General features: G+C 40.0%; 1 protein-coding gene across 1 annotated transcript; it reads right to left on the bottom strand.

The window, feature by feature from the left end:
• Window positions 1-8,062: 8,062 nt before the first annotated feature.
• Window positions 8,063-10,284, bottom strand: LOC103413067 (early nodulin-like protein 2). Its single transcript, XM_008351559.4, has 2 exons — window positions 9,811-10,284; window positions 8,063-9,215 (listed from the first exon to the last, which is right to left on the bottom strand). The coding sequence occupies exons 1-2, from the start codon at window positions 9,989-9,991 to the stop codon at window positions 8,293-8,295; spliced, it is 1,104 nt and encodes a 367-aa protein (XP_008349781.3). The 5' UTR covers window positions 9,992-10,284; the 3' UTR covers window positions 8,063-8,292.
• Window positions 10,285-14,701: the final 4,417 nt, after the last annotated feature.

Below are 14,701 nucleotides of genomic sequence, written 5' to 3' on the forward strand. Positions count from 1 at the left end.
CACACATATTCATATGAAAAATGCCCTCAATGACAATTGTAGGGACGAAAGCCAGTATGAAATGAGTACTGCTCGAGTAATATTTGACAGGTCCCATTCCTCCTCCTGGTTAGAAAAGTCCTTGAAGCTGTTCGTCTGAGGTACTTGCAATTAACCACATAACAAAAATTTTATGGTGCTCGGAGTATAGACTATGCTGGACTTTTAATCTGTTAGATATTGGTTTTTATGAAATTGAAAAAAGATTTCACGATTAAGAAGTCCAAAATATCTTATACTCTGAAGCATTATAGAAAATTAAGCATAATACCTAGTGACATAAACCCTAAACCCTAGTTCACGTAAATTTGGTTCCTAACATCAAGAAAATTAGTCACTTAGCACTATGGTCTAGTATAAAATTAAGAAATGAAATCGAAAAACCAACCAAACCATATTGTTTTGGTCTTTTGTTTTCTGTTTTTGGTCAATTCGTGATGAACCAAACCACACTGTATACAAAGCTTTTCCTTTTCAAGAAGAGTACGATATTTCATTTATTGAAAAAAGATATTACAAATACATATCCAAAAGAATTTGACCCCAGAAAAAATCCTTGCAAACTAGGGGCTTGTTTGGAAGTGCATTTATTCCTGAATCTTATGTTTGGGCCCAAAATACTGGTTTGGGCTGAGTTTAGAATTGTTCTCGGCCCAGAAGCGTTGCTCAGGGGCTGGCCGTGTCCTATCAAGATGGGGTAGTTTAATCCTGATACAATAAGGAGTATCGGCAGGATGAGGATGCTGAAACTTGGGAATGAATATGGCCTGATAAGAGGTTGAGTTCAAAGTCCTAATAGGAGTAGAACTGGCCGAGATACGATTGGATCGGGGTAAGGAGTCCTAATCCGAGTATAGTTTTGATTCGATCAGAAGTAGGTTTGCTACTATAAATAGAGGGAGGAGTGTATCATTCAAGCCCTCCAATTCAACACACAAACTGCCCTGCGCAAACTCTCGCTTTACGCGAAACCTCTCAACAACCTTGAGATTTTTATTTTCTTTTTCGCCGACACATCTTCAGTTTGGATAAACAGCACTGTAAAGGCAACCGGCGAACATTTTCAGTTTGGATAAACAGCAATGTCGCCGTAGAATCAATCGACCGTGAAGTACCTTCAGTTTGGATAAACAGCACTGCGTCAAGTCCAACTGGTTATCTATCCAAGTCTCGGTCGAGAAGTATTTTCGAATCCTTATTGGCAGAGGTCATCTCACAAACCTTTTCGGTGAAGTAAGGTGTTACGAATCACCAGACTCGATGCGTTGAACGCTGAGTTATTTTATGATTGGATACTCACAAGTTGGATTTAGAGTTCGGCATTATGAAGGCCGAACCACATTTACCATCAAGACATATATCTGTTTTGAGTATCTGTGCCCCTATACTCTGGTGTCGATTCGGCGTGCTTATACCTTTACAAATATAATCACTATGCCAAATCTGACGCCAACGATTTATGAACTTCATAGAACTAGCAGCCTTGTCTTCAGACTTTAGAACCCGAAGGCCGAGAGTGTTCATTCCTTAGCCGTAATCGCAAGATCGAGAAGTCAGCAGCACACCCAACGCAACATCAACATATTTTACTCAACGGCCGAGCTCGGCCGACGAGTTAGCAAGCCCCGCATCAACCGAAGGACGTAGTTAGCTCACTAGTTACTCGGCCTACACGCCACGTAGGCTTGGTAGTTTTTAGGGTCAACAACATTTAAAACGATTGTAAGTGCTTTTAGAGAAAATGTTTTGGGTTTCAAAAGCACTTGAATTGCTTCCTTCAAGAAGCATCACATAACTGTTGCTTCTTGGAGGAAGCACTTTAAATGTTTTCTAAGATGCATTTATATTTTTACTGAGAATTGGTACCAAAAATATTTTCACCAAAAACATTTTTAGTCTATCCGCCATATATACTTAGATGGCCCCACAGAATCTGAAAGGGCCAAAGGGCTGGCTAGAAAAAACAGTAATCTTGTCGGTTATAACCAACAAGGATGCTTAAGCTAAAAATTCAAATGCAACGGCTAGCTGACGTCAGCTAGTCGTTGCATCGTCAGCTAGCATTTGCATTTGAATTTTTTATTTTTTATTTTTACAATTTTATTATTATTTTTTATTTACAAAATTTTTCCTATAACTTCTATTTTTCATATTTTTTTTTAAATTCTAGTTTTTTCCTATAACTTTTGTTGATGCATAAAATCGGAGGTCTTGGAACAACGTAAATCCGACCGTGAATCTGCATGAAATGTAAATAACACAAGGTGTATCGTGGTTCATCCCAAGGTTTGGGCTACGTCCACACTGATTATGTATTTATCTGAGAGGTGAGGGAGAGAATGTGAGAGCTTCTGTAATGAGGGTGAGGCTCCGAAAGGGGGTGAAAGGACCTAGGAATTGGCCTCTGAGGGTGAGAATCAGGCTCCCTTAATTGTAAGGGTGAGGGGTCCTTTTATAGAATAAGGATTCCTCACTTATTACATATTTGCCATTTCCTTTATTACATAATTACATTCAAGTCCCCCAAGTATTTGTACGAGATCTATATACGAAGGCCCTAAGTATGGTATAAACAGTAGTCCCTCAAGTCTTCAGTCAAGAGAGTCTTTTGGCTTGAGACTTGAAACTTAGTCCATGTGTGGGCCGAAGTAACAAGATGTTGTCTTGAACTGATGCTTGATATGAGGCGGTGCTCAATCTGAAATGATGCTCAACCAAAAGTAGCACATGTGACGAGGCTGCTCGGCTCGTGGCTTATGTTGCCTTGGTTGGCTCGGCTTGTGGCGTTTGAAGGTGAGGGAGTCCATTTTATAGAATAAGGGCTCGCTTCTCAATACATAAGTGATGGGCTAAGAGTTGATGCTCGCGGCGAGGCGGTTGCTCAGCTGGCGGCGATGTTCTTCTAATGATGGTGAGGGAGTCCCTTTTATAAAATAAGGACTCGCTCCTTAATACATGAATAATGTGTTAGAGTTGATGCTCGCGGTGAGGCGATTTCTCAGCTGGCGGCGATGCTCTCTAATAATGGTAAGGGAGTCATTTTTATAAAATAAGGGCTCGCTCCTCAATACATGGATAATGTGTTAGAGTTGATGCTCGCGGCGAGGCGGTTGCTCAGCTGGCGGCAATGCTATCTAATGATGGTGAGGGAGTCCCTTTTATAAAATAAGGGCTCACTCCTCAATACATAAATAATGGGTTAGGAGTGATGCTTGCGGCGAGGCGGTTGCTCAGCTGGCGACGATGCTATCTAACGAAGGTAAGGGAGTCCTTTTTATAAAATAAGGGCTCGCTCCTCAGTATATGAATAATGGGTGCTCTCTAATGAAAGTGAGGGAGTCCCTTTTATAGAATAAGGGCTCGCTCCTTAATACATAAATAATGGGCTAAGTCCCCCAAGTATTTTTCATGAGGCCCAGTTGAGGCCCAATATATGGTACATAATGTAGTCCCCCAAGTCTTCGGTCAATAGAGTATGTTGGCTAGAGACTTCAAATTGAATCCATGTATGGGCCGAAGTGGCGGTTGTTTAGAGGCGGTATTTGTATACCTTGTACTGAAGCTTTGTAGGTGAAGCTTTGCAAGTGAAGCTTTGAAGCTAGAGCGCTGTAAATGAAGCTTTTGAAGCTAGAGCTCTGTAAATGAAGCTTTTGAAGCTGATTGACATGATTGATGCTCATGAATGTTTATGTTGATTGACATGAGTGATGCTCATGGATGTTGTCATTAGTGATGCTCATGAATGTTAACATGAGTGATGCTCATGAATGTTGACATGAATGATGGTCATGAATGTTTATGTATGATTGTCATGAGTGATGCTCATGAATGTTTATGTATGAATGACATGAGTAGTGCTCATGTATAATTTGGAGTACTGAGTGTACTTTTGATCACCTGGTTGGTGGCATGAAGGAGAGTACGGGTTGTACATTTCATCACCTGGTTGGTGGCATGAATGGCTAGTTTCCAAATGATATTAGAGTACGAGTTATACATTTCATCACCTGGTTGGTGGTAATAGTTGCAGGTTGCCGAATAATTTTGAAGTACTAGGCATACTTTTGATCACCTGGTTGGTGATAATAGAGGGTTACCTAGTTGGTGATAATAGAGGACCTGGCTCTTTTGGGCATCTAAGCCTTCGCCCTCCACATGACATTGCAGCCTATTATTTTGGGCTTTTTTTTTTACCCTCTGATGAGGTTTATACATATTACCCTCTGATAGGATTTATACAGATGTTTCCGAAAGATAAGGAAAATAAATTACATCATTCTGGTGGGGTGTTTATTCCTTACTTTTGCTTTCGCTTTCTTGGAGGACCACTCTTTTTAAGAATAATGGTGCTCAGTGTCTTGTCAATCCAATGTCCTAAGGCACTGACACAAGAAGATGCTGGGACCTTGTAGTGGGATAGCAACAACTTGGCATCATTAGATGTTTGAATCCCTTTATCATCGTGGTCGCTGGGCCACTTTCCAGCTGTGTGTTTAAAGGAACCTGCTTTACCTTCATTGTTTTTCCAGTCAGATGTCACCAGCGATGGAGCCATGGACGTGGAACAGGAACTGCCGCGGAGAAAAGATCGCACTTTCCATTTGGTGGAAGTATCTGGTCCTTATCTCCATCTCCTGGAACTTGCCTAGAAATTGGCTCTTCTGAATCCATAGTATTTTCGAGAAAATGGGTTTCTTTTCAGTTTCATACCCATTTGCTGAGAATAGAAGAATAGAAGAAAACATTCATCCACGCCGCTTATCAGAAGAACATAGACAACAATGGCATACCCCATTCTTAAAGACAACAATGACAACAATGGCATACACTGTTCTTTAAGACCTCACTGTTTTCTTTTCAGTTTCATCCAACACTTCAGCTGTATCTTTAACAAACCCACATCGAGAGTACAACCCCATAAGCGATGAACCCACAAATCCATTTGAACTACACCCAGACTTCAAAGCATCCCCATGAATCCCTCGTCCAAATCCCAAATCCCCAAATTCGATACTTTTCAAAGCAAACGTGATGGTGTCGCTATCCAACCCGATTCCACCGCCTCAAATATACGTACCGTTATCCAGAGAGACAGATAATCGAGGATGATGGAGGTGGGCTGTCTGGGCTTGAGACTGGATTCGGGTAACCTTGCGCTGGCTGGATCGCGGCCGCTGATTTTATTGACGGGTAGGTCGGACGACGTGTGGGCGTGGGAGAGGGCGAAGAGGAAGAAGAGGGTGGCGACGGTGAGGATGAGCTCTTCCGCTGATCTGGGAAATCGACGGTGGTGATGAACGAAGCCCCACGAGCTAAAAATGGGTCGTCGACGTGGAATGGAGCCACTGCGCTCGCCGGGGAGTCGATCGAGCAGGGACCAGTCAACGCAGGCAACATGGCCTACAAAGGCGGAAGCCTGTAGTCCCAGTACCAGATGAGCCTCTCGCGCGGTGGGGTTGGTTGTTGCAGGTAAGGCTTCTGCAGAGGTGACCCAAATGACAACAACAGCAGCAATTAGGAACAACCCAGCTCTGTACCTCCACCCCATCATAATCCCAGCAAAACCCAGATGGAAAAATCAGAGGATTTTTAAAGATCTGATTGGTTGGTTAGTCCTCCTCCTTAGATCATTGATATTTTGGCCCTGTCACCGACCTATAAGCATTGAGAATTTGAGATCTTGGGTGCTGGGTGACAGGGTGTGTGGCAACTCGCACTGGAGTTATTGGCCTGAATTGGTCTTCTAATATTTCAAGACCCATTTTTTCTTGGGACTTGGGAGTTAGAAAAGTTTTCTTGGCTGAAGCAATTAAGCTTGCTAGGTCGTGTAAATTAATAAATTGGGGCCAGAAAGGGAAAAAAAAGGCGTGTTAAGGAAATCGAGAGGGTGTCTTGAAAAGAGAAAGACATTTGGCGAAGAGGTGACAGACAAGAGGAAGATTTTCATATTGTGGAAATGGAAGAGGTGACATTTGTCTCGAGTTGTGCTCGCTACTAAGACGAATCTTTTTATGGAAAAGCCCAGTGAGATTTTTAGGTTTCTTGTAGATTTTGCAGATTCACGGTGGAGGTGAAAAAATGAAAGAGAACCAACACAACTTTTCGTATCGATTCCCACAGACGGCGCCAAATGTTGATGCACAAAACCGGAGGTCTTGGAACAACGTAAATCCGACCGTGAATCTGCATAAAATGTAAATAACACAAGGTGTATCGTGGTTCACCCCAAGATTTGGGCTACGTCCACACTGATTATGTATTTATCTAAGAGGTGAGGGAGAGAATGTGAGAGCCTCTGTAATGAGAGTGAGGCTCTGAGAGGGGGTGAGAGGGCCTAGGAATTGGCCTCTGAGGGTGAGAATCAGACTCTCCTAATTGTGAGGGTGAGGGGTTCTTTTATAGAATAAGGACTCCTCACTTATTACATATTTGCCCCTTCCTTTATTACATAATTACATTCAAGTCCCCCGAGTATTTGTACGAGATCTAAATACGGAGGCCCTAAGTATGGTATAAACAACTTTTATTTTACAAAATTTGTTTCATATTTTTTTTAAATTCCATTTTTTTCCTATAACTTCTATTTCACAAAATGTCACATCCAGGCCCGGGCCCCCACCACATCCCGGGCTCGACTCCACCGTAGCACGATATTGTCCGCTTTGGGCCTCAACCACGCCCTCACGGTTTTGTTTCTGCGAACTCACACGAGAACTTTCTAATGGGTCACCCATCATGGGATTGCTCTCGCACGAACTCGCTTAACTTCAGAGTTCCGATGGAACCCGAAGTCAGTGAGCTCCCAAAAAGCCTCGTGCTAGGTAGAGATGGGTATATACATATAAGGCTTACATGATCCACTTCCCTGGGCGATGTGGGATGTTACAATCCACCCCCTTTAGGGGCCTGACATCCTCGTCGGCAAACTTCCGACCAGAGATTGGCTCATTCCAAACAATTCTACACATTGGAAATATAGGTGATAATCCATCATGCTACCTCTACACAGTTGAAACATTCAAGGATACGTCGTCATGAATCTCCAAAAGATCAACGTCATCCAAGAGTGAAAAGTTATGATGGCCACCACAGCTCGATTGGGAGTCTTAGTAGACGTAAAAGCTATGATGGCCACCACAGCTCGATTGGGAGTCTTAGTAGACGTTCCGGGTCGGGGTGTGTCACAAAATTTGTTTCATTTTATTTTAAATTCTATTTTTTTTTCCTATAACTTCTATTTCACAAAATTTGTTTCATATTTTTTAAATTATATTTTTTTCCTATAACTTATATTTCACAAAAATTTGTTTCATATTTTTTTAAAATTATATTTTTTTTCAAATCCAACGGCTAGCTGACGTCACTTAGCCGTTGGATTTGAATTTAAGTTGTAGTTTTTAAATAATAAATTATGTTTGGCTCTATGACCCCCAGTTGGAGACTATTTTTTGTGACAGGGCTAAAACGAGCCCTATGGCCCTTTGGCCCTCGGTTGGAAACAGAGGCAAATATGGTCATGTATTATTCATTAAAATATTAATATCTTGGAGGACCAGATGGCTAGCCCTCGGATGAAGATAGCTTGAGGTCATTTTCATTTGAACCTTAGACATTATTTGACTTTGTACAGGTAAGAAGTCATTTTTCTATATAAATGTCATAATTCCAGCCAATTCACTTTATCATCGTCTAATCAAATGTCATATCTATATATATTTTTTTATTTGCAGAGCTTTAAACATAAATATGAATCAAATAAGTTCAAGGAATCATCCTTCAAATTGAATAATTCTTTTAGAATAATATTTATGTAAAGAGTCAAATATTATCCCTTGAAAAGATGAACATTAATTCTTCAATTTATGTTGTGCATGCTCCTTTTCAAATTTAAATCACCAAGTCATTTGCATCACAGGAGTCAAAAGAAAATATTGAATATGGAAATTAACAATAAGGTTATGTGGAGAATGAATTGATCAAGTTGAATGAATTGATCAAGTTTTACTTGGAAGTAAAGAAAACAAAACCAAAATAATATCTCAGATTTAACTAGAAAACAAATACGAATTAATTCCCGACCGAAACAATACCCTCTTGAGTTCTAAGATATAAAATAAAAAATGAAAGAAAATTAACTAATTAACAAAACAGCCCCTAATAAATCATCAAACTGAAAAAAAAAAAAAAAAAAAAACACCTTGCACTAACTTATTTATTTATTCCCCCGTTATTTCAACCCTGCACAAATCCGTTTCATGAGAGAGCCACACTGACCAGAACAACAGCCAAAGACGCCAACACACTCGAAGGAGCCGTTACACCACGTAACGCTCCATTATTTGACGGCTTCGGCGCAGTCGACTCCTCGGACCCTGGCGGCGGAGAAGTAACAGTTCCCGGAGGTGTGGGGCCCGCAGGCTGGTCGGACGAAGTAGGTGTGGGGCCCTCAGGCACGCCAGAAGGGGTAGGTGCGAGCCCCTCCGGGGGTGGTGAGGGCGGAGAAGTACTTGGAGTATAGCCTGACGACGGAGCTGGCACCGGAGATGTTGTCGTTGAGGGAGCTGGCCCCGGATATGTTGACGGCGATGGTGACGGTTGTGATGACCATGGGCCTGGTGAGGCAGCTGGAGGAGGGTTTGTAATCACAGGTGATGGTGATGGAGAGAATGGGCCCGCAGCTGGTACCGGAGAGGTTGATGGCGACGGTGACGGTTGTGATGACCATGGGCCTGGTGATGCAGATGGAGGAGGGTTTGTAATCACAGGTGAGGGTGATGGAGAGACTGGGCCCGCAGCTGGTGGTAGCCCTGGCCCTTGTGGTGGGGATGCCGCAGGAGGCTGGTAGGGCTGCTGAGGAGACGTGGCGGGAGGATAGGCAGGAGCTGTAGGGGCGGTGGGGCTAGGGCCAGGAGCTGTAGGGGTGGTAGGGCTAGTAGGAGGAGGAGGGAGGACTGGTCGCTTGGGGTGCCTCGGGGCGAGGACAATAATTAGAAACTTCTGACCCTTTGCACAATTACCATTTTGACCACTGATGAAATAGAAAGGTCCAGACCTGTCGAAGGTGAAGTCTGAGTCGCCACCGTCGAGTTTCTGAATAGGGTTTTGGGTGTTGCAGTTGAAGTAGTCGTCTTTGTTCACGACGAGCACTGAGTCTGACCCTTTCTGGTACTTGAAATCTGTATATGTGTGCACGTGGCATGAGGAAGCAAAAATTAGGAACAAAATTTGACCTAAAATATAGGGCGGATAAAAAGAGAAAAAAAAAAAACTGAAATTTAGGATCTCTTGGATATATTTTCTCTATTATTTAATTTTTTTTTCATGTTTTATTTGTTTGATGTTGTGAACCAATAATAATTAGACTTTTCATGTTTTATGTGCTGGTATTATGCTTATGTCTAAAACGACATTATCTTAGCGTTCAGGATTTGAAAAGAGAAATAATTTTCACACAACCATGCTTATATTCAAGGGAATTTTAACGAAAAGCATCTGGTACTGTTCATTTTAACGAAAAACCATATTTTTACATTAAAAAGTCAATCATGATACTATTCACTTTACCCTTTATTTTGTCCTTATCATTAAAACTCAAAATTCTCAAGCCATTTTCATTAGTTTTCCTTATATTCAAATGACGAAAATAATCAAATTGTCATAGACGATCTGAAAATTATTTTTCTTTAACAAAAACATCGATGGATCAGACAGAAAAAACCCTAAGAGAAAATATTGAGAGAGAGAGAAAAAGAGAGAAGAAAGAGATGTTACATAGATTGTCATTGACATTGAACCTGTTCCTCTCAGCCCAGTGGTTGTAGTTCTCAGAAGGGTTCAACACCCACCCATCTCTCCCACCAACATAGAATTTGTATCCTTGTGTAGTTGAACACAAACACAAACACAGCGAAAAGAACAAGATCTGAATCCAAACAAATCTCCAAAACTCCATGAGAGGAGAATTAATCAATAAGATCCAAACAAAAAGAACAGATCAAATATATATACTGTGACTATATATATGTATATTTCAAATATATGAAAGCGATGAAATTGAGATGCACAAACACCAACGAAGATCTGCAATTTAGGAAGAAAAAGGAAGAGAATTTTCAGAGAGAGATCGAGGAGCGAGATAGAGAGAGAATGGAAACTGAAGCTGGTGAGGGGATGAGTTACAAAGAGGGGCTTGCTTATAAGGGCAAACGAGGGATTATCTTACCGTTGCAGGAGCAAAGCTCTTTACGCGTGGCAATATGATATGGCTACGTACGTTTAATTTATTGGCTGTCGTTGATTTTCTTCCGTTGCTGAAGGTTACAAGTGGCATGATCCTACCGACCTAACGGTTGTATTTTGGGGAATTTATTGTAATGGGGCCTAAAGGTTACTATATCTATATGACCCTGTCAACCTAAATTGAAAATCTAGCAATACAACATGATAGGCTGTTCGAAAATGAAAACATATATATTTGATGTGTACAAAACTCGAATGTGAACATAAATATATATTGGGTTATTTACCCTGACACCCACCGAAAGGTATCGAGTTTTCACAAAACTTACTTCATGTTTGAGACATTATATTAACACCTTCTCAGGTTTTAGTTTCCTTTCATATAACCACTTAAGTAAATAAAAAATTAGCTTATAAATTTACTAATTTAACCTTGTAATTAAAGAAAAGCTCAATTTTTTGTTGAATAAGAAAATCTTTATAAATATATATAGAAAAAAAGATATCAAATTAAAACATGTTGTAGCTTATTTTATCTGACAAGGGAAGAGGAGCTGGTGGCAGAGAGAGATGTGTTTGTAGGGTTTGTGTAGAAGAATGTAGAGGATGTGTTATCTCCCCTACGTAGTGCCTTTATTTATAGTAATAAGAGAGAGAAGAAATCATTCATCCCCAAGGAATACAAGTCCATATAGGAAAGAATAACTAGAATCAAATCTAATCTAGGATTTACACAATCATACTTAAACTAGAAAGTTTATAACACTCCCCCTTGAGTGTGTAAATACTCAAGTAGATTCGGCATCATGTAGAGGTTGAGGAAGTCGACTCGTGGGCACTAATTCTGGGAACACACTATTCTCAATAAGGTAGGAACTTACATATAAAAGTAAGTCTCACTAAGAAACCCTATGTGTCACACCCCGATCCCGACATACGTCCGAATCAACACGTGACGTCACCAAATGCCCGTATATCTAACATACCCCGCTTCCTGAAAATATACAAAGTATCATTCAAGATCCAGATTCACAATAATTTTTCGTATACTTTATGGATGCATCTAACCTCTTCGTTAGACTGCCTACGTACCCTCAACAAGGATCAAGCCATTCGTAGTTCAACTTCTCTATAACTCGACATATAACACGATTCATTCAAGCCAAAAAGGCAAAACATTCCTCAATCAAACATTTGGACTTGACAAGCATGAATTATTCAATTCAAGCTACATAATAATCCACATGATAATCAAGGTTTCTATTTCATCCATCATATACATCATTATGTTTCAACATAATCGTGCAGGCGGTGATCACCCAACGCGGATATACCAGGCATGATCACCCCTGAATACGTAGGGTCTCCCATCGCAGATATACCAAGTAGGACCATCCATATACCTCTGCTACATGGTGCAATAACTTCAATACACAATTTATCCACATCTTAACCCCTACGAGTTCCAACGTAGTCATCTACACCATCAACTTCTCAAGGCCATCACTAATATGTCACACAAGCAATAGGTGTTACAACATACTTCTAATAGGATTCTAGGATAACCTTATCATAAAAATAATCATACACATCAATCACAGTACGAAAAGATAATTAAAGTTAAATATATCCCAACCGTCATCAATACACAAGCCAAGTCATGTTTAACAACATAGTCTATGTCTAATACATAAAATCACATTTCAATACAAATCTCATTTATAAGACCGAGACATATTCACATACGATATTAGTAAAAGAAAAATAAGTTAATATCCATATCACATGTAACGTATCCAAGAACCAACAAAGCACAATATTATTCTCAAGCCACTTTGAGCAACGAGACTAATCATAATAATAACAATCATATTCCACATCTTTCCGCAATCATTCTACTTAATCAATCCTAAAAATCAAAGATGCATGATATCTACAATTACTATGTTATTCAATCAATAAGGTCCCATATCAATTCACAAATTTTAATAAAGGATCCCTACATAATTCCCCACCTGGATTCCAAGTACTAACATGATAAGTCTAATTTATACACAATGTCTACTATGAACAATTCATATTCACTCGACTCTAAGGTCGGACTACCTTTATGGAAATCTATACAATTAGTGCCTACACCATCGGAATGCTGCATTGGCATCAAGAATTCAGATAAGCTACAAAGCTCGGGTGAGTGACAATAATACAAGGATATGATAATAATGATAAAGCCAACCATTAATCACAGTTTACATCTCTTGAATATAAATCATTCATAAGGAATCAATACCAAACCTTTGTAACTCCGAATGAGTCACCCAGACATCCAACGATTCATCTGAAACAAATCACAACAACTCACAATCATAATCTCATACAACACAATGAAAAGTAGGGTTAGAGCGACACAGTTCGGCCGAAGTCTACATCTATGAAGCTATCTCAATCCAAATTCAATAACCCCAAGGTGAACACGATCTTGGACCATCTCTCAACAGAATCATGGAGTATAAGGGATTCTGGACCATCACTCAACGGAATCCAAACCAAGATACGATTCCAGACCATCACTCAACGGAATCGTGGAGTAGAATGTGTAACACCAATCAATGAAACAAGACATGGATCAAGTTACCCAAGGTACAAAGACTCAACGAAACGAGAATGAAATAATGACACGAGGGTTGAAACATGTTTCGAAGTAACAAACCCCATAACAATGGGTTAATGGTCCACTATTAGCCCCGCATTTCATCACATCAATCCAATCATACAATACAAACCATATTTCCAATATGCACATCAAATCACACCATAAAACTACATCAATGGCTAAATATAAAAATTAACAATTTTATAGGAAACATAATTATAAAACCATCTCATATCCACACAGGATACTAGTTATGAAAACAAAGTGATCACCAATATCACATATTAGTCATTCACATTTCTCCACATCACACCAACAATTGAATTTTGGGAAACCAAGCTAGACATAGGTTCACAAGGTCACTAGAAGGTATTTGGTACTTAGACAACACTCGTGGACGGTCCCACGCACCGCCACACGCAATGGTAGCCATGGTGAAGGGTTTGAAAACCCAAATTTTCAACCTTAACCCAAGAGGCTTAAATTCACGTGGTAACTAGAGCTCAACAAGGGAGATATTATTCACAACTAGACCAACGACAAATTCTAACCGGAAATCATCCAAATTCTTCGGGGAAACCGGGTTTCTAGGGTTCTAAACACCCAACTCTAAAACGAATACGAAAGCACGAACCAAGCATACCAACTTGAAGATTATGAAGAGTAGATGAAGATTATGAAGAGGGAAATGGTTGCCGGAATCGTCGGAAAAATGACAAAACCGCTGGAAAACCCATGAGACTTTGCTGCCTCGAACTGGAAAAATGGATAAGAAAATGGAAAATCTAACATTACAGAGTTGAAGGGCTCATCAAGAGTTTTCCATGTACATCAAGATCACCCAAAATGGAGATCGGATGAAGGAGATACAATCGGGTCAAGTTTGTGATTTTAATGGGTCGAAAACGCCCCAAAACGGGTCAAAAAATCAGACCCCTCCTTCTTCCCCTTTTTTTTTCATAAACCTTCCCCTTTTTAAACTCACTTAACCTTTAACCCACATGTGGGAATTAAATAATTCCCACAATCTATAGTTCACAACTTCAAACGTCCGTAACTATACTGTTATAACTCGGAATCGCAAACGGCTTTCGCCTATGCGCTCGTGGCTTCGAGACCTATTCGAAAATGTTACTTGTGACCTCAAAAGGTCAACAAATTTTAAATAATTATTTTTCAAACTTCACTCTTCATAACTAGTTTAATTAAAATCTAAATCCAAACAATTTAAAATAAATTCTCGAGAAATAATATAAAATCTCAATAATACAAATACGTAGATTATAACAGTGAAATCTGGGAACGGGATTTCACACTATGGCTATGGTAAAAACCCAAGTAGGGACAAAACCCTAAGTCTAAGGAAAAATGCATGAGAAATGCAAAGTCACTATGAAATGTCATCAGGGATATGATAAACCTAAGGTAGGTGACTCGTTAAAACCTAGTTAGGTAGCAAGAACCCAGTGGGAAAAATGCTCCTAATCGTAGGGAAAATAGTACATTAAGATCAAGCAAGTATACTTCAGGATACTCCTCTTGAGTTTGATATAATTCCAAAGAGAACTAGCAATGTTACAACTTAGAAAGTTTACGCATACCAATTTCATGAACAAGCTTCTGAAACATCGCCTTCAGTAGTGATTTGGTGAAGAGGTCGGCCAGATTGTCTTATGAATAGATTTGCATGACTTCAATCTTCTGATGCTCTTGTTGTTGATGTGAAAAGAAGAATTTCGGCACAATGTGCTTGGTGTTGTCTCCTTTGAT

The sequence above is a fragment of the Malus domestica genome, chromosome 03, assembly GCF_042453785.1.
Source record: "Malus domestica chromosome 03, GDT2T_hap1".
In the NCBI taxonomy this organism is placed as follows: Eukaryota; Viridiplantae; Streptophyta; class Magnoliopsida; order Rosales; family Rosaceae; genus Malus; species Malus domestica.

What these genes read in the sequence shown, in the direction of transcription:
- LOC103413067 (XM_008351559.4), bottom strand. Translation starts at nt 9,991, where the DNA reads ATGGAGTTTTGGAGATTTGTTTGGATTCAGATCTTGTTCTTTTCGCTG. An exon ending in CAATGTCAATGACAATCTAT is followed by an intron (nt 9,216 to 9,810) that starts GTAACATCTCTT and finishes ACACATATACAG; the next exon opens with ATTTCAAGTACCAGAAAGGG.